General features: G+C 38.7%; 2 protein-coding genes across 2 annotated transcripts; both read right to left on the reverse strand.

Annotated features, from left to right (window-relative positions):
- Window positions 1–80: 80 nt before the first annotated feature.
- LOC124912241 lies at window positions 81–2051 on the reverse strand. The gene is made up of 3 exons (XM_047452808.1): window positions 1829–2051; window positions 621–848; window positions 81–516 (listed from the first exon to the last, which is right to left on the reverse strand). Exons 1-3 carry the CDS (start codon window positions 2000–2002, stop codon window positions 310–312), a joined length of 609 nt encoding a protein of 202 aa, XP_047308764.1. The 5' UTR covers window positions 2003–2051; the 3' UTR covers window positions 81–309.
- A 763-nt stretch (window positions 2052–2814) lies between these two features.
- Window positions 2815–7507, reverse strand: LOC124911460 (E3 ubiquitin-protein ligase UPL5-like). Its single transcript, XM_047451945.1, has 3 exons — window positions 5470–7507; window positions 3206–3795; window positions 2815–3123 (listed from the first exon to the last, which is right to left on the reverse strand). Exons 1-3 carry the CDS (start codon window positions 7385–7387, stop codon window positions 2860–2862), a joined length of 2772 nt encoding a protein of 923 aa, XP_047307901.1. The 5' UTR covers window positions 7388–7507; the 3' UTR covers window positions 2815–2859.
- Window positions 7508–21661: the final 14154 nt, after the last annotated feature.

Consider the following 21661-nt stretch of genomic DNA (forward strand, 5'->3'; position numbering starts at 1 on the left):
TTTTGCACAAAATCATATGAAACATCTTGCCAATTTATCTTTCTCTTCCAAACCCAACAAGAATACATTAACAGGTGGGGTGTTCATCAACCGCGGTGCCTTGGGAAAAGAAAAATGAACATCTTGCCAATTTTTTTATTTTTTTGGAATCCCAAACAATAGAAATCCCTAGCCTCTATTTATGTTTACCCAAAATATGATATGCTGTTGTTGTGCCATCATGACTGCCACAAGGGAAATGAGGTTTGCAGCAGCATTTCTATTTGGAAAAAAAAAAAAAAAACTTCCACTGGCAGAGCAAATACTTGTTTATTGGTCGCTTCCCCATTTCCTTAACACTCTGCTTTTAGCGGATGAATCATAATTGGCATCCCCAGTTGTCACATTTTCAAATTCACCCTTTCCTGACATATGTGTTGCTAGAAAAGCAAATGCATTTCTTGTTCCTCTTAAGGCAAACAGCAAGGGATTGAGTATAACTGCCAGCATAACTTCCCCTTTTGCAATGATGAGATACTGTGCAAAATGACAAGAGGATGGATCAGTAGATGATGATGATGATGAATGGTCAAGTAAATTTGTTTGGAAAATAAATAAATAAATCAATCAATCAATCTTACTACAAGGATTATGCCTAAAACAGCAAGGCTTGCTTGTTGGGCTTCCTGCCAGAAATGGTCACCATTGGACCACCATCTAAACCAACCACCACCGCCACCTCTTCCTCCTCCTCCTCCACCTCCACCTGCCGCCTCCTCCTCCTCTCTCTTCCTAATTTCTTTGTCCCACTTGTCCAATTCAGACTTCTTTCCACCAAGAGCATCTTCCAACGCTTTTCTTGCTTGCTCCTGCAGTAAACTTTATTTAAAGACACCAGAGCTAGCTAAAACAAAAGATGAGGGAGGAAACAAGACAGTACACATAAAAGAGCATAGATTTCTATTCTATGTAAGCTCCCACTAAATAATCACCCATTCTTTTCTTTCTTATTTCATGGCCCTCTTTTTCCAAAGTAAGTTCCTGGAAAATATGGCACGACACTAGACAAACAAAACAGGCAACGCCACTTATGTGGAAAGTTGACCAAACTAGAATGAACAGCTAATCTTGTATTCATGAAATCGCATTTGGCGATATTTTTATGTATTAATGAACAACTAATTGCTTTAATGACGTCAACATGCAAAAGAACATTCCAGTCACGATATTACAATAAAGTAAGGAAAGAAAAAATGGCCAATTGATGACAAAAGGGACTTCAAACCATTCTATGTGCACTTTATATTTGGATACAGAGATGTTTGGAACAATACATGAAAGTGGAAGATGCCAAAATCTCAATACATCTTAGTAAGAAGAGTACTTGCCCAATGATACAGAAAGCAAATCTTAACCATTTAGGACTCTGAGAGATTTTGATTTTCTATTTAAGTTGTCTCTTTTGCAATCTTAAAGCTTTTAGGATTCTAGAGATTTTGATTTTCTGTTTAAGTTGTCTCTTTTGCTTGTTTGTCTTTGAAACTATGAGATGTGGAATTGGGTGGAAAACTTTGTTTGTGCAGTTTCTATTCTCTCACGCAGCATTTGTTCATCTGGATTAATCACAAATTGAATAATTTCGGAGGAGGGTGGTGTCTCACGCTTTAAGTTTGGTTAATGGTTGCAGGGGGGATCAGGCCAATTTATTAAAAGCCCCCAAATTTAATGGACTACAGATCTGATAATAGACAATGAAGCTCCATGATGTTACATAACAATGAAGTCTTCAACTACATTTCTAGACTTTATTAATCACTCGGATAATATGAAATGAAAAGGATATGCTTACCTGTTTATGGTTATCCCAAAGGAGACAAGTGAATCGTCCATTGCATTGAAGGCTGTTTCGCAACGAAGACCAACTTGTTGCATCCTCTCTCGGACGGCGCCATAAAGGCTGCTGCGTTTTACGGAGGCAGCACAAGGAGGACGAGAGCGGAGGGCCAAGGTTAACCTGCGCCATGGCTCAACCTTCGTAAGCTTTTATTCTGGTTGCTGGCCTGTGGGCCGTGAGGTGAGGTGAGGTGAACTAGAAAGAGAGAGAGAGAGAGAGAGAGAGAGAGTAGCTAGTGTAGTGAGTTTAAATCTATCTGATTAATAAAATTGGTTTAGGTAGAGAACGATAATTTGGTGGGGTTATTGTGTGATAGAGAATTCAATTATAATAGAATAGACAAATTTTATTTTTCAATTTCACTCCAAACCAAACCTTGTTCATGACATACTCCCACACCCAAAAAATAGTAAAAAAAAGACCCAAAAAGAGAAAAAAGATGTTCGGACACCATTCATGACATCAAAAAGAAGAAAAAAAGAAAAGTATTCTACCTACCTAGATCAGTGTAATGTACTATTAATTTGATCAAAACAGAATATCATTCTTCATTATTAATTTATTTATTCATATATATAACTAGTATTATTATATCCACAGTTGTAAGGCTCACGAGAAGAAGAAGAAAATATATATAATGACAACGATATTATGGAGAGAGATAACACCATTATTTCATAAAGAGAGAACCAAACAACTAAAAACTTGTTCACCTATTATAGTCTATATATATATATATAGTTTGTCCTGTACACAGACAGACAGACAGACAGACAAAGTGACAGAGAGAGAGATGGGTGGGTAACAAAATCCTTTTTTTTTTTTTTTTTTTTTTCTTTTTTTCTTGTTCTTATTCTTCTTTATGTACTACTTATTACTACTACTCCTTAACAACAGGAAGGAAGGAAGCAAGCAAGCAGCAGCAGCAAAACAACCTAATGAAATGAACTAGTCTTTTGAGAGTGGTCGATTATCTGACATTCGAATCACCATGTACCAAAGCTGCTGCCCACATGATCTTGAGTGATGATTCGCAGTCGATCCTTCATTACATCCATTGAAGGATAAGGCGGGAAGCAGAGTCTATAGAAGCATGTATGAGATGATGGAAGGTGATCATTACACTCTCTTGTCTTGTATATGTATAGCCGTGACCCCAAACCCCCAAACCCCTCTACTGGCAGATATTTCACCGACGTCCAAAACAACAGCAGTATCCTTCTTTCCGATCCCAACATACCTCTTAATATCTGCACCCACATAATAACATCATCATCGTCATCATCATCATATCATCTCTAATTAACAATTAATTTAAAGCAACATTCATACCTTCCAGAACCAATTGATCTGCGGATCGCTTTCTTTATATCCATTGTACTCTGTATGCGCCTCCCAATCATCAACACATATCTCACTTCCACTACCGTGCAGCATCAAGTCAAGATCCTCTACCTCTAAGCTCTTAAAAAATAACCTTTTCAGCTTTGAATCGCACATAATATCCGAAAACCCTCCTGAAAAATGTTCTACCTGCTGCTCGATACATTTCACAAAGTTATGCTCAATAAGAAGCTTAATATACTCTTCCCTGTTCCTACTATTTACACCTCTATTTTTCCCTTCATGGCATAGTTCTATCGTTTTCCTCATTCCTAATTCTTCAATCTCTTGCACAAAAGTTAATCCCAACTCCTCCGAATCCATTATCTCGCTTTCCATCTCCAGTATCTTCTTGTAACTACTGTACAATAATGGGTCCGCATCTTTAATATCTTCCAGTGAAACGACATTCCCTGCCAACTGTGACAAAAATACGCGATCAAGAACAATGCCTACGTGCACCTTATACATTAGAGCCAGCGCAATCACCCTGCCAGCAAAGGTAAAATAATCCAGGTGCAATGGGTCCACCTTCGATGCTGCAAATTCAACATAATAATAATCAGTGCATCATTCAAATAGTTGTAAAACGCCGCTGCATTCAAATAGTTGCGCAGACAACAAACAAATGCAGCATCGGAGGGAATGATCGTCACTCTATTATCAAGTATTAGAAATCATGACCACTGCCAATAAACAATTGGAAAAAACAAAACAAGCAAGGCTTCCACATATAATGCATACACAAGCTTTATCTTTAATAATATATTTTCACCATCTCATGGCCTGTACTTTCTGTGACAACAACAAAAAAAAAAAGCAATGGTGTATAGGGTACCGTTTCTACATCCCATATGAACTTGGAAGATAAAACAAAAATTATAAAAATTTAATCTGTAAGGAGGTGAAGATGTCTCTAGGAGAAAAGGAGAAAGAAAGTTGATAGCACCTGTAAACAGGAGTTCAATTCTCATCAAGTCCACTATACATGGTTGGTTTCACATTTTCAAAAATAAAAGAAAAAAAAGTCCACTATTAATGGTTGCACAAGAATTCATGGACCCATGGTTTGCAAGACAAGCGAATGGTCTCGATAGACAGTGACTAAAATAAAACATCAATAAATCTTGTCTGTGACTGTGAGGCAGAAGCATGTGCCCACAAATGTTCGTATCAAGCAAACAGGCTACAACAAATTTTAGACACAATATCCACAAGTCTTCCAGGAATGATTTTGCAGTGCAAGGCATAGCAGCTGGCATGCTACAGTCCAAGACTAATAATAGTGTCACATGATGCATGCCCATACATGAAAAACCCACCCTTCATTATGCTGCTGTGTGGCACATATCCACACAAAAATTGTCTCCATGTAGCTAGATGAACAATGTAAACTCAGAGGTTCATAATACGCTTCTCTACACAGACATGACTGAAATCTTTACAAGAGGTCCATCATAGATAAAGGTTCATCAAGATTCAAATGTTGGGCGGTGCTAAAGCATGAATTTTAGAAGATTGCGTGGACATGTAGTGAGGTTAATTTTAGGACAAGGATGTCAGAAAAGTTACAAGATGAACTGAACTAGCTGGGGGTACCTCTCTTACAAAAATTGAAAGAAGTAATATCATCCAAGCAGAATGAGGCACCAGTAGAACAAGACAAATACATATCTACAGAGAGAAGGAAAATTAAGCAAAATATTGGAGAGTTGAGAGGAAAAGAAAATCCCAACTTATATATCAAAATCTTATTGATACATTCTTTTTCCCTTTCTCATGAAAATGGTAATAAAGAAGTGCTGTAGACAACAGGCTAAATAAAGCCTTAAGATGGTTATCCATCCATCTTAGTCCTACCGTCTGTAAACTATGTATGTACTACATCATAGTTGTAAAGTTCATAAGATAGATAACATCCTGAAGTTCATGGTTGAACAGTTGCAACGGAAAGTTAAAATATTTGACTTCATTGTGGAAATCTACCTTGTCAAATGATTATAAAATGTTGAAGCTTCAACCATGTCAGACAAAATACCTATGTATGTACCTATATGCATTTCTCAAGTAAAACAATCTAACAACACTCTACCTGGGAGGGAGAGGAGAAGGGAGGTGTATTAGGGGCACCATTAACGTATGAATGGATGATATATTTTGAAGTCTGCGATAATAAAATTCAGTAACATTTAGAGTGTAGAAACTGAATATACCTGGGTTGGGATAAAATCTTCTACGATCATTTGGGCAGGCCACAAAAAGGGCATTTTCAGGATTAAAAATGGCTTGACATACCAATAAAAACCATTCTCGCAATACACCTGGGCCTGTAGCTTCCTCGTTTTTGAACTCCATAAACAGTCCACCACGTAATGCTTCAGCATCTGCATGAGCTAAGTACTCGAATGACTCGGCCAACAAATGTGACCGGTCAATAAGCATTTCATGCAGCTCTTCATACTCATCCTTCAGCTCAGGAAGCATCAACAACGTCAAATGTCTTCTACACTCGAAATCAGTCATCTCCTTACGCTCAAGGAACCAGTTGTTGTCACCATCCCTCTTAGCATAGTTAACAATAAGGTAACGTACAGCAGCCTTTCTTTTTCTCATATTTTCCCAAAAATGTTCATCAGCCCCTCTATAAAGCTTAGAGATGCCATGCAACTCCTTTAGAATAGTAAGATAATGGGACCAACCAGGGGAGGGAAGATGACTTGTCTCCTTTGCAGCCAAGCGCTCCTCCATTTTCTGAAGACATTGGTCAATTTTGCCTAACAAATCAATGAAGATGTCATGAAGAGACCTAATCTCCCCACTGTAATAGGCAAGATTACAGTTTTCCTCATCAAAAGGTATGCTGCAGGGGTTATTCCCTAAACTCATGGCAGTTCGCAAGGGAAGCAAGAATGCTATAAAGTCATTGATGTCGCTTAGCAGCAGCCCGACAGCGGCGGAATGTTCCATGGTTGACAGAAGATCACTAGACAACCTATCTGCAAGCTCTTTAAAGAATGGGAATATATCTTGCATTGAGATGGTCCCGCTTCTTCCTGGGTAAGTAGTAGTAGTAGTAGCAGTAGTAGTAACAATCTCGTTCAGCTCATGGCCTCCTCCTATACCCACACGCTCTACCATTGAGCCAAGACTACTTCTACAGAGAAAATACAGGGAATCGTGAGAGGTTCTACCCAGCAGCTTACAGAATTCTAAGACAATGGGAGCACACAAGGGCTGTAAAGGCAGGGGCATGACGGTGCGGCATGAATTAAGAAATTGACGGATAGAACCTTCAGCACATTCCCTGTTACCTTTACGGGGAGAGGTGTAGAGCATAAGCAATGCGGAGGGTACATCAGAGGATATGAAGACCCGCAGATGTCCTTGTGCGGCTTCAAAATGACTTTTTGCAGTGATATTCAAGAATTCCATCATTCTGGACTTGACGAACCTGGAAGGGGAAGTCAATTCGCCCTTGCAGAGCCTGCATATTATGGAAATCAAATCGTCGATGACCTGCCAGGCTCGAGGGTAGTGGGTACTCTTCAAACGAGCTACCAATTGAAGTCCTGCATCCTTCTCTATACATTGGGACAAGGACTGGTCCCACTGCAGTTGTTTCCCGCTATAAATGAGCCGCTGCTCCTGCAAGGGGATTCCAGTGATGGACTCAATTGTCTGGTGTACCGATTTGACGGTATCGTCAGAATTGCCGTGTAGTACAAGTGTATTACCTCTGGGAATCATTCGAACGAAGAATTGTATTCTGCTGGAGACGGGGGGGAGGCTATGATTTGAAGGAGGGTCTTGTTGTTGTTGTTGTTGTTGGGGGCTATGATTTGAAGAGCAAGTGGGCAATCTGGCATCGAAGGCCCTAGGTTCAAGTTGAGATAGCTGCAGCAGGAGAGGAGGAAGCGGTGGTGAGTTCTGTTGTTGTTTGTCGGAAGAATCGACGGCGTTGGATTCGTCCTTCCTCATCCTGACGGTTACCAAGTCAGAGGATAGGGCGTCTTCGTCGGCGGGGCCATAGTCGTCCAATTTGCGCTTGGATGATATGCGATCGAGGAGGAGTCGTTGTTCTAAGGAATCAGCACCACCACCACCACCAGAGAGGGGTTCGACCGGAGACATAGAGTAGTTGTTGCCGTCACAAACATCAACACCGCCGCCAGCAGTCGATCAAAGCAACAACCAAAAGCCCATGATACAAGATAGATAGAAGATAGATAATTACTTGCAAACAAAACAAAACAAAAGAAAAGAGAAGCCTGTAATAAATAAAGTATATATATATATATAAATAAATAAATAAATAAATAATCAATCTTGAATAAGTAAACAGATAAAATCAAGAAGAAGAAGAAGAAGAAGAATACTTTTTGTTTTTATTTTTATATATAATAGAGATAGACTCCGATGATCAATCGATGGTTCTTCTATCCCACTGCCTGCCCCGTCCCCCTACACATTCCAATCTTCTCCACCATTTAATAATGAGTTGCCACGTCACCTAATTAAATATGAGCCATTGATTCATTTATAAATTAAATATTTTATAAATAACTATTTATAAATTACTTTTAACTTAACTTTTTTTTTTTTACACAATTGTCTACTTTTTTCTTTTTTTTTTTCTAATTAAGGAGAAACTTATTTTCATGAAATTCATAAAGAAAGATTTAGGTCTTTTAAACTGATACTTATCCCCTAGCGCTATAATACAGCATATTGCATTGAATTGCACTATTAATTAGCAGTTCAGATCTTCTGCTACCGATTGCCGTGTTCCCCTGTGGCGCACCAATCAGATTGCAGCATTATTAATTTAATAATAAATCAATCTGGGCAGGAGACGGAGGGAGGGAGAATCCGGAATCCGGGTTTAGGCCCGGGTTCACACAAGACGCCGTTAACGGAAGCGCCCGTTAACGCCAGGAAATAATATAATATTCAGATAATACCCAGATAAGATATCTTCGCTCTGATCTACACGCCCGTTGCCATGACCCTCATGTAAACCCCGCATACCCACCCATGAGAAGAACGCCTGCCGTTCATGAAAATACACTTACACGTCCATGTAAAGACCGAATTGACATGCATATTATATTTACGTTTTTTAAATATTAGTTTAATTTATTAAATAATACAGGCAGCGATATAATATTCGCTTCAATTAATTCAATCTTTTATTTTCTCGGATTTTATATTTTTTTTTTATGTAATTATTTTTTACCTCGAGACTCTCTGGAGCGAAGATATATATGCTTCAATTAATTTTAATAAAAACCTCATGTAAAACCCCCCTACCCACCCATGTGAAGACCGCTTGCCTACCATGTAAAGACACTTACCCGTTTATGTGAAGGCCAAAATGACATGGATTTTATATTTCCGTTTATTAAATATTAATTCAATTAATTGAGGATGACATGCAGCGACCGAACAAATCTTCGCCTCAATTACCGGCTTGTTTTCTTTTTCCATTTTTTTTTTATTTCATTTTTTTTGCCCCGAGACTCTCTGGAGCGAAGATATATTTGCTTCCATTAAGTTTAATAGAAACCTCATGTAAAACCCCCCTACCCACCCATGTAAAGACCTCTTGCCTACCATGTAAAGACACTTACCCGTTTATGTAAAGACCAGAATGACATGGATTTTATATTCCCGTTTATTAAATATTAATTCAATTAATTGAAGATGACATGCAGCAACCGAACAAATCTTCGCTTCCATTCCTTGGCCACATTTTTTTTTTATTCCGTTTATTAATAAATGTTAATGTAATTAATTTAAATTGAAAATCAGTACACGACCAAATATTCGCTTGAATTTTGTTTTTCGAGTAGACGATTGAAAGCGAAGATTTCTTATTTTCCAATAATTTTAGCCTGACGTTCATGTAAAACAACCTCCCCTCACATGAGAAGCCAACTTGACTGTCATGTAAATTCACTTACCCGTGCATTTACATTCCACGAATAAATCTTCGCTTTTATGAATACTATCTCTTTTACATTTATTTTTATCATTTCTTTATGAATTTACGATATCGAACGAATATTTATTCGCTTCCATTACTAGTTGATATAATTTCAATTTCCCGCTACAAGCCGACTATCCCTCTATTTCATTTTCATAAGCAACTGTTCATATTCTTCTCTCTCTATCTCCCGGCGATAATCCAAACACTGAACGTCGAAACCCTAGATATTTCGTTTATACTACAAGGATTTCTTCTGAACATGTCGGGTAACCAAGGCAACAACATGGAAGTGGATCATCCCATCGACTCCCGAGAGGTCGTCTTGCAAGTTTGTAGGAGCATAACCGAAAACGAAACTGCACCCACTCCGGCATCCAACGTCAATCCCAGCACTAAACCAGAGAGGTATGTTCATCTTATTGTGTTTATACTAATTTTACACATGTTTATTCAATTTATTTCGTTGAATACTGATTTATGCTATCCCACCCAAAATAATGACTTCGAGGTTTAATAACTTTACATATGAAAGGAAGAGGAAGAGAAATCCGAAGACGAATACTAAGTCGTCGATGACTGCTGAATCAGTTTCCACAGTTGCTGTCGAAGCTACTGATGTTGCTGCAGGTACTGATGAGATTTTACCACCACCTTTTCCCCCTAAAAAAAAACGAAATGTTATTCATACCTCCACTCCAACAGTCGATGAAGAGTTACCAGAAGCACCCCCAGAAACCACTAATATTTCTCCGTCTACTACCCCATTCGATGAAGAGTTTCCCCCCTCTCCCCAAAAAACCAAAACCCGCAAGAAACGTCCAGTGACATTTCTAACCAGATCATCACCTCATGGCCTCGCTCAACTCATTCCTCAATTGAGCGTAGAACAGAGGGAAGCCGTTAAGGAAATCGGGTTTGGTTCTCTTCTTACAATGGGCGTCTCCAAGTGCCTTGCTCATTTTTCCAAACATGTAATCCAATCTTTTGACCCGGATAAGAGTTCTCTGGTATTGGCCAACGGTGATGAGATCCGTATCGATGAAGATCTCGTACAGCTCGTGATGAACCTCCCTAGAGGCTCAATGAACGTAGTCGAGTCCGTTGGGTTGGACAAGACTAAGGACCCTGCTTATTTTAATTTCTTGAGGGATTGGAAGACCAGATGGACCGGGGAAGATTCCAAAGCTCCCGAAACACTTTCTATGATCCCCAAGATATTAAGTAACACAAGTGCAGACAACGATTTCAAAATAGACTTCGTTGTCTTTGTTGTCTCTAGTTTTTTATGTCCTGTTCAAAATTCACGAGCCAGGTAAACATGTATTCAAACCTCTTATATATCTAATTGTATTTTTGAATACTGACAAATGTATTTTTTTCATTTCAGGTTCAAAATTCTCAAATCCTTAATGGAGGTTGATAACATAAAGGAACTGAACTGGTGCCACTTTACACTTCAACGATTGATTGACAGTGTAAGAAGTTGGAAAGAAAAAGCAAGTAAAAATAAAAATCCATATTTCGATGAACCTATAACCCTTTTATCGGTAAGTATTGTTGCCTCTCTTATATATGATTTATAGATATGTAATATTTTCTAACATGTCTCCCACTCCTTTACTCCAGATTTGCTACCTAGATGGTGTTTTTGTGGAAGGTGAACGTATCCCCTACGAAAGAAAATTTCCAATCATCTCCTGTTGGGATGACGTCAGCGTGTTGGAGTTTACCAACTTAGAAGGTCGTGCCGGTGGTTTTGGGCTTGGCAGGGCAAGGGCGCGCCTAGCAGTTAGACAACCCGAGAATCCAGTTGACTCGGTTGAAGTAAAAGAAGACGATAATGAGGTATGTGGAAACAATAAATTGACTCCCATTGTTCTTTATTATCCTGTTTTCAAGATTAATGAAGTATGTTTTTCATAATGTACAGTTGTTGACATCCAAAATCCTGCAAACTTTTAAAGATACAGCCCAACAGCTGAATTACCTATCAGGGGAGTTGGAGAAACGCAACATCGATCCGAAGCCCTTTTTTGAGGCCGGTTTCCTGAACCTCAGAGAGTCTGAAGGCTTCATGAAACACTTGAAGGTGGTGTTCGATGGTCCGGTTCATGTAGGTGTGGAAGATCCTACAAGGGAGGCACTTGTGGACACTTTACCGTGTGCGGGCTTGAAAGTCATTAGTCCCCGGGTTGATTACACATGTGAGACTGCATTGGAGGACCATGCAGACAATCCAACAACACGGGTTGAACAGAATGATTTAGAGGATGCAGTTATGCCCCATCAAGAAAATCGTTCAGATCAGGTAGAACCGAATGATCTCGATGATGCAGTTCTGCACAATGAAGATCAGTCACTCCCTGTTCAAACGAAAGATGTTGAGGATGTAGGTCATGACATTGACGATGAATCACTCCTTGTTGAACAGGAAGTTGTACAGGCTGCATTTCAGCCCATTCAAGCCAAGTCACCCCCTTTTCAACCGGACGAACCTGAGGATGCAGTTATGCCCCCTGATGAAAATCGTTCGGATCACGTGGAACCGAATGATCTCGATGATGCAGTTCTGCACACTGAAGATCAGTCACTCCCTGTTCAAACGAAAGATTTTGAGGATGTAGGTGTGGACATTGACGATGAATCACTCCTTGTTGAACTGGAAGATGTACAGGCTGCAGTTCAGCCCATTCAAGCGAAGTCACCCCCTTTTCAACCGGACGAACCTGAGGATACAGTTCTTCCCAACAAAGATGCCTCACCCCGTGTTGAACCAACTGATCATGATGGCGAAGTCAAGGAACCGGATGAGGTACCCCCAGTGCAGACACCCACTCTTGAAGACGATGATCAGGGTGAAGGCAAGCAACAGGTTGAGGAACCCAAATCTCATCATTTAGAACCGAATGATCATGGTGCAGGGAAGGAAAATGTCGAGGAACCCCAAGCTCAGTCTGTTGCACCAACTGATCAGGGTGAGGGCAAGCAACAGGTTGAGGCTTCTAAGGCGGTTGAATCTTCTGAAGATGAAGATGAAGGTGATGGGGGGGGGCGCATCAACATTAAAGAATATCCTAAGAGGAAGATCTCAAAAATTCCTGTGCACCTTCGATCCCCTTACATGCAACAGGTGGCTGATATGTTGGACCACAAAATAACCAACAAGGAACAGAGATTAGCCGATTTTGTGTTTGATGAAGACCTCCCTGGATCGTAAGTTATTTCGCCTTGTTTTAGAAATTTTAAAAATGAAATTATTTAGTTATGGTCTTCTAAATGAATGTATTTTGCAGTGACGTTCTGTACGTAGGTGCACCTGGTAATATCACCCGGGAATTACTTCGTTCAATGAAAATGGGTCGCGAAATTTCGAGCGAAGTGATTGACGCTTGGTCCATAATTGTGCACTTCAAATGCCGTAGGTTGCCAAGGCATGAACCAAGAATAATTTGTTTCTCATCATGTTCACATGTAAGTGCATCTCTTTTTTTTTGCTATGTATTGTTTGATGTTCATGACTTTGATGCTCTGCCCTTATTTTGCAGGTTAATATGCAGCATGATGCCACGTTATTTTCCCAATCCATTGAAGAAGACATGAGAAACTACCAAGTCACAAAAGAAGACCTCATCTTCGCTGACGTGGTCTGTACATATCCCTCAATTCCAAGTAAATAATATGCAATAATGTATTAAATGTTTGTGTTCTTTTTGCAGATATTCCTACCCGTTGTCGTTTCCCGACATTTCTTCCTTGTTTGTGTGAATATTAAGGACTCCAAAATCGTTGTAATAGACAACTCCGGCCGTCCTCATGGAATGAAAATTTTGGACAAGTATGTCACTTTGAGTAAACAACTCGATTGTTTTGTGAAATTCTTGTTAAGTCAAGGCATGGACAGAATGGCTGCCAAGGTTAAAAAATACAGGATAACGGCACCAAAGCTGGACTGGCAAGACAAAACAAACAAGACAGACTGTGGTGTATACTTAATGAGACATATGGAAACATATAGAGGAACGGCGAAGAATTGGTCTATTGACATCAACGAAAATAATGTAAGTGTTATACCATATCTAATTTTTAGTAGATGACATTGAACAATTTTAGATGTTCTTATACTTTCTCTTGTTCTTTTGAAGGCCGAAGAAGCTTTGAGTACGTTGAGGATTAAATATTTATACAGAATTCTTATGTCTGAGCACAATGTCAATAGGTTCAAGTTAAAGACTGCAATTAGATCAAGATATTAGGGATTTGTATGTCTTATACGGAATTATACTTGTACAGTAATTCTTATGTTTACACAGGTCAATTCACATTTTTTAATGTATGGATGTTTGATAGTGAATTATAACTTATAATGCAATTCAGATCTTAATGTATGGACTGCAATTCAGATGTTAATGTATGGAGTTATAATGTATTGATGTTTGATGTGTCTTCTTGTACCGATTTTTTTAAAATCATAAACGAGGACATTTTCTTAACTGTGTGTTTTAATATTCTTAAACGAAGATATATTGTCAACATCATGAAACTGAAAAACTTGCAACCGTAATATCTTCTTCACTGAAAATTTTGAAATTCTTAAACGAAGATATCTTCTTATGTTAATTTTTGGTGAAATCCATATTTTGGAAATCCGAGACGAAGATATCTTCTTCACTATATGTTTTTAAATTCATAAACGAAGATATCCTCGCAACTATACATTTTGTAAATCATAAACGAAGATATCTTCTTATGTTAATTTTTGGTGCAATCCATATTTTTAATATCCGAGACGAAGATGTCTTCTTCACTATATGTTTGCCAATTCATAAACGAAGATATCCTCGCAACATGTAATGCAACCACCTGTGGTATGTATTGATTTCAATTCAAGAATGAAAACTCATTTATTAACTTCAACTACTGCTGTATCAAGATCATCACTCTCATACCCTCACTCTCACTCTCACATTACACTCTTACTCCTTCCCGAATCTCTATCTACCGTTGTCTTTCCTTAAGCGTAAAACTCATAAGATGGATGTAGAGATGGACCCAGACATGCTGGTTTTATCGCAGCAACAACTGGAGCGATACTTAAGTCTGATCAACGATGACCCTGTCCCTTTTAGTGTCTATCATGTAGATGAGATTCTTCCTCTATTACGAATAAACGTTAACGACGGACTGATGGCCCACATGCAAAGCAGATGGGATACGGACTCTCGTTCTTTTGTTATTGGGGAAATGCACATATGCCCGACGCTAGAGGACTTTGCTTCAATCCTTAGGTGTGGTACAAATGCACTCATGATCTTGCCTGTCCATCAAGATCCTCATATGGCCGTCCACATTTGCGACAGCTTCTATGGATGTACAATGCTTGATGCTCTCTTGTTTACCCTCCAACATGGATTTCTGAATATGACAAACATAGACGAGTACATTTGGCGTGTCCAGGGAGCTGAGAGGACCATCAGCCACACACAAAGCAAACTGATCATGCTTGTGGTTCTGGCTCATTTTTTTTTATGTCCGGCTGCAGGACGCCGGCCTTCGGAAAGGCTCCTGCGTGTAGTTCCTGCACTGATGGGAAACGCCCCAAACCTGGCTAGCCTGGTACTTGCTGAGACATTACTTGGTCTTAACGAATTTGTTCCCGAGGAAAACAACTATTCTCGCCGTGGATCACCTTTGGTTCTATACCTCTGGTTGTTAGACAAGTTGCATTGGTTGCCCCGTCCTTCAATTCCCTACACTTCCTTTGCCAATCTACAAGTGCAAAGGGTCAATGGACTCGTGCCTCCGAATTTTATTTCGGATATTCACCCAATTAGGTTCATTGTTCCGTGGTATCTGTTTACTGAAATGATGTACGAGATGAGGGGTTCTCCATTCATCATTTTGTTGGGCCTTCAGGGAACTACCTCCTACTGCACAAGTGTCATATACAGACAATTTGGCCTACGGAATCCCCTACCTTCAAATGGAGACAATCCTCCGGAGGACTTCATGTTTACTCCTCAACATCTTTACTTAGAGTACGCATCAATAATTGAAAATTCTTTGACGGTTTTCATCCCCAACCGATGGATCAATGCTGTGAACGAAGCCATTCAGCTATACATTCCACCCGTCATCGAACATGAGGTCGTGTCGCTGACAGGACCGATAGACGAGTCATCCTCTCATGAATCAGACTAGAGCTTCATTTGTATTGTTGAACATCTCTATTTTTGGTTAATCTGTGCAGTACTTATGTAAACGGATTATGGAATGTTTTTGTGTATTCATCAATATTATGAAGTTATGTTTGATTATAGTCTGAAGTTATATTTTACATTATGTAGTTCGTTTATTCTGTAGTGATATAAATCGACTCATTGTCGTTAGCTTTGATTCATTCTTTGATTGCAATTTGGATGTCATGATCAATTCAAAGTATAATGTAAAACAACTGATCTGTTCATGTAAACCCCTTCGATTGATCAATCGATTGGTTGCTCGCTTCCTTACACCATATCTATTCAGTAAATCGAACGGACATTTCTTCGCCTGTAAAACCCTTAAAAACGAAGATGATGTCGCATCCAATCTTTGAAGTTACATATTATTGTTGACACTTTCATGTCATACTGTAATGAATTGGAAAACGAAGAATCATTCGCCTGTAAGTTTCTATATTAAACAAAACATTGTTACGAAACGACATAATATTCGCTTGATCTTCATATTTCAGGTCGACCACATTCAACGGAAATGTATTGAAAATATCTTTCATCATTCAAAAAAAGAAAAGAAGTGTGTTTTCGTATAAAACCCTATAAAGAAATCATTTCATATCTATGGATTACTGTATGTAGCCTGTAATGACATATCAAATCGGAACAGTGTGCAGTATTGTTGTCACATCAAAAAAATTAATAAATATTGTATTTTAATGAATTTGCAAATTATGTTTATTTTTCAATTTTTAAGCACATGACTTCATCTAATTATATTTGAAAAGAAGCGAACATATATTCGTGTGCATAACTAATTTGAAGCGAATAAATATTCGCTTGAATGAATTCTAGGTTGACTTACATGTGAAACACACAACCCCTACATGAGAATACCCTTTACAACTGATGTAAGTACACCAACGCTTGTATGTGAAGACCAAAATGATGAATGAAAGTGGGAGGAAAATACACGCCGCGAATAAATCTTCGCTACAAACAATTTTTCAATTTCTCACATTTAATTTTTATTTATAATTATTACACATCGAATCGGACCAAAACTTACATTTAAAATTATGGCAATGATATGACTTATGGGCAACGTATACTTAGCCAGAAGAGTAGATATGATAATACTTTCTTATTTTTAACAAATTCGTTATTTTATTAATGTTTAATGACATTTGCATGAAAATATAAATAACAAATAATTATTATAATTCGACGTACAAATTTTCATTACAAGTTTCATAAACATTTCCCCGTTTCATAAACATTTGTACATTTTAACAATATTAAGCTGCATCTCCAGCTTCAAGGCATCTCCATTGAAGCAACCACAGCGGATCTCTCACGCATAACTGGGGTCATACACCTGTTGAGTTATCTCTTGAGATGTTTTCCATCCCAGGGAATCTCCCAAATGGTACATCCCAGGTAAGCAACCACAGCAGTGTACACGAATGATCTTCATTTGATCGGTAGTTTCTACTTGAGTTACCAAGCATTCGTGGTAACTGAAGATGTTTTCCACCAGTTGATCTTGATTGTACAAGTTTTCCATCACAGAGAATCTCCCAAATGATACATCCCAACAAACTATATGAAAAAAACACACGCTATCAACATAAACGCTCAATAGATATTTCATGCTGCCGACGAAGATTGTTCATGTAATCCCTACATTTATAGCAAAAAGAAAATCTGTTTTATTCATAAATTATTCAGATCTATTGATTCAGAAAAAGTAAATTTCCCGTGATGAAATATCAAATCCGAACAGTGTGTAGTCACTTTGTCACATCATGAAAAAGTAATTTCATTCACGAAAAAGTAATAACACTTAATAATATTAAATAAAATAAATAATTCAATATTGTCATTCACATTATATTAAGATAATAAATTATTTCAACATGAATAAAAACATTTTCATGAATAATTATAAAATTATATTCAATATATTAACATTAATTCTTTTTATTAATTTTTAATTAAAGTTTAATTATTCAGCTTTTATTATTTTTAATTAAAGTTTAATTATTTTTAATTTTTTTGAATCTTATTCTTTTAATATTAACAATAATCCTTTGTTTTGTCACATCATGCAGAAATTATATGTCATCATTGAAAAGAAGTGTGTTTTTGTATAAAACCCTATAAAGAAATCATTTCATATCTATGGATTCAGCAAAAGTATTAAGCATGTCATGACATGTCAAATCGGAACAGTGTGCAGTATTGTTGTCACATTACAAAAAGTAAAAAATCGTATATTTTAATACAGTTTCCAATTCATTTTATTTTTATATTTCTAAACACATGCATTCATCTAATTATAGAAGAAAAGAAGCGAACATATATCCGTGTTCAGTGAAAATTGCACGTTATGAGAAACTATTATGAAGCGAATACATATTCGCTTGAATGAATTATATGTTGACTTACATGTGAAACACACAACCCCTACATGAGAATACCCTTTACAACTGATGTAAGTACACCAACGCTTGTATGTGAATACCAACATTAATGAATGAATGTGGGTGGAAAACACACGGGGCGAATAAATCTTCGCTTCAAACCATTTTTCAATTTCTATCCCCTGGATCCCATTTCATTTTTATTTATAGTTCATTACAGACATATTTTTGTACGTTACATCATATCTTAAAGTAATCATTATACATCGAATCGGACCAGTCTTCATTATTTTAGATAGGGAACATCAATCATAATTTATATATTGTTAATTAAAAAGTTTAGGTGATGTTTGATCTACACTTACTATAATTAAAAATTTATAGTAACAAATTCAAAAATTAAAAAATTATTCAAAAATTTATTCATACATAACAAAATTATTCATACATACATCCTATCTGAATACTACGGTCATAAATTCAAAAATTACAAAATTATTCAAAAAAATTATTCATGCATAACAAAATTATTCATACATACATCATATCTGAATACTACGGTCATAAATTAAAAAATTACATTTACTATAAAAACCATTATATGAAATATTAAATTATTCATACATAACAAACCTTGTATTTATTACATGAGTGTCAAAGTAAAATTTATATATTGTCATATATATTTTAAAAATAAAATTAATTAAATTTAATTCACAGCTCAATTAAAAATGAAATTAATATACTGAAGCGCCAAAAAAATTTCCACATGTCAAGTCAACTGTCACAAAGTCTCAGGCTTTTTGACGACGGCCAGTCAATCGCTACCATCGAATCAAATGTCATTCGTTTAGATTGGATACGATCTGTCAGATTGGCAGAGCGAAGATTTGTTCGCTTATTCAGGATCGAGAAGCAAATAGTTGTTCATTTGGTTGGAATTTTTTTTCAAAACATGGGAAACAAGAAAGACATGTACTAAGCGAAGATATATTCGTACATTGCGGAGTTCGGCACGAATACATCTTCGTCCATTGTAGTATGTTACTTTTCATAATGAATAATTACCTTTCACACTACAAAAGCGAATATCGCTTCGACTAGTACGAAGTTAATGAGAAACTCCTTATTCATGTTTGTGAAAACCGATACGGCCTAATGAAAATACATTCACACTAACAGTGCACTGTGCCAAGTAAAACCGTAAAACATCTGAAGCCCGAATCCGGCCGTCATACGTTATTCGACCATCTGACCTAGCGCTGTCGTCTCCTGCATTTCGACTACGAATCCATTTGTCTTCCGGTTAGTATCTTCGGCTCCAGCGAAAATGGTAAGAAGTGTTTACGGTTGCATGCTTGTGTCTATTTCTTTTTCTTAGTTTACGTCATTCGAATCTAAATGTGACTTTAACATCTCAGAATCAGGATTCCGATATGCAAATAGTTCCATATACTGAATCCACGACTGAAGTGAACACACTAAGGTAATTACGCGAATGTTACAATTGTTAAAATTTTACTCTATTTGGATTAGGTAATAAGCCAATTTGCCTAATGATAATGTAGCGTTCAACAAAGGAAACGAAACCCGATTCATCAGGCACGCCAACGACACCACTGGATATTCTGGCCAACGCGGCGAATGAAGCACTTAGTGAGAAGCAGGTTCAGAAGAAAAGAAGAAGGACTCGTGACCCTGACGGTCGATTTCAAGAGCAGAACCTCTCCATCGGGCCTTCATCACCTGATTAACAGGTTATCTGAAGAACAGAAGCAGGCTGTGAGGGACATAGGATTTGGTTCCCTTCTGTCACTTGGCATATCAAAATGCCCACTTCAATTCTCACGCTGCATTGTGAGTCTATTCAATCCCAGAAGGAGGAGCATCGTCCTACACAGTGGAGAGGAGATGCAGATTGATGAAGAGGATGTTCAATGTGTATTGAACATACCCAGAGGTGAATTAGTTGTGGCAGAGTGTTTGGGAAATCACACGGACGACAAGGTGTACAAGGACCATCTCACGGCGTGGAGAAGGAGATGGGGATTCGAGAACAGTGGAGGTCCTTCAACCTACCAAATGCCTGACAAAATTCTACAGAACACAGAAGGAGACAGTAACTTCAAGATGGACTTCGTGGGTTTGTTGTATCCAGTTTTTTGTGGACATCCCAAAATCCACAGTGCAGGTATACCCAAAGAACCTAGCATTAATTCTGTGATCTCATTTAGAACTTCAATATAATTTTAAATGGCTTGAGTCAATACTTTTTTATTTTCAGATTCAAAGTACTGAAATCCCTCCAGGATGTATCTAAAATCAAAGACTACAACTGGTGCAAGTTCACGTTAGACGGGCTAGTCGACAGTGTTATAAGTGGAAAGCAAAAAAGACATCCTATTTCCATGGACCATTAACCTTTCTTTGGTGAGTGTAGAAATCTATTGGCTGGAGGTTGTCCATTCATAATTTTTTTGATGACTTTGAACGTAACATATATTTGTTCATGCTAATGTATCAGTTGTGCTACTTGGACCGTGTGGTTGAGTTCAAGGTAAACAGTAAGATTTCAAGGAGTTTTCCTATTATAGGATGCTGGGACGAGAAGAAGATGTACGAAAGGGTTGACTATGAGGCTGCACAGGGGGGGTTTGGACATGGTAGGGTGGTTGCTCGCATAGCCATTCCGAATGAGCAACCACCGATGCAACAAAATGTGCAGCCAACACCACCACAAACTGGAGATGACCATCCAACTGAGCATGCTCCAATTACAGAAAACCTGGCGTCATGTTTGAGGAAGGTTGCGGCCGCTGCCGAACAATTGGCACAAGGGGCTAAATATCTGAATGAGATGCACCAGATAAACGCCATGGAACTTGTGCAGTCTGCATTTGAGCCATTGGCCACGGTGCTAACTCCAATGCAATCTTGAGGGAAGGCTTACAGCGGAGTCTGGACCAAAACCAAAAAGCAGCAGCCCAGAGGAAGTGGCATTAACCCCAACACGGACGCCACCACCCAGCGAAAGGCAACACCCTTCCTACCAACAACCAAGCCAAATCCAACACCCCTCCTCTAAACACCCCAGACCACACACAACCCACCCTCACACCAACACCCCCCCCATCCCACACGAACCGCCTTCCACTCAAAACAGTTACCCAACCCCACCCCCCCCCCCTCCAATGGCACAAGCCAAAGCCAACCCCCTTCCTCCAATCACAACCACACCCCCTCCAGTGGCACAAGCCAAAGCCAACCCCATTCCTCCACTCAAAACCACCACCCCCTCCAATGGCACAAGCCAAAGCCAACCCCCTTCCTCCAATCACAACCACACCCACTCCAGTGGCACAAGCCAAAGCCAACCACCATTCCTCCACTCAAAACCACACCCCCTCCAATGGCACAAGCCAAAGCCAACCCCCTTCCTCCAATCACAACCACACCCCCTCCAGTGGCACAAGCCAAAGCCAACCCCCTTCCTCCAATCACAACCACACCCCCTCCAGTGGCACAAGCCAAAACAAAACCCCATTCCTCCACTCAAAACCACACCCCCTCCAATGGCACAAGCCAAATCCAACCCCCTTCCTACAATCAAAACCACACCCCCTCCAGTGGCACAAGCCAAGCCCAAAACAAACCCCATTCCTCCACTCAAAACCACACCCCCTACAATGGCACAAGCCAAGCCCAAACCAACCCCATTCCTCCACTCAAAACCACACCCCCTACAATGGCACAAGCCAAGCCCCAAACAAACCCC

This window comes from Impatiens glandulifera, chromosome 8, assembly GCF_907164915.1.
Source record: "Impatiens glandulifera chromosome 8, dImpGla2.1, whole genome shotgun sequence".
In the NCBI taxonomy this organism is placed as follows: domain Eukaryota; kingdom Viridiplantae; phylum Streptophyta; class Magnoliopsida; order Ericales; family Balsaminaceae; genus Impatiens; species Impatiens glandulifera.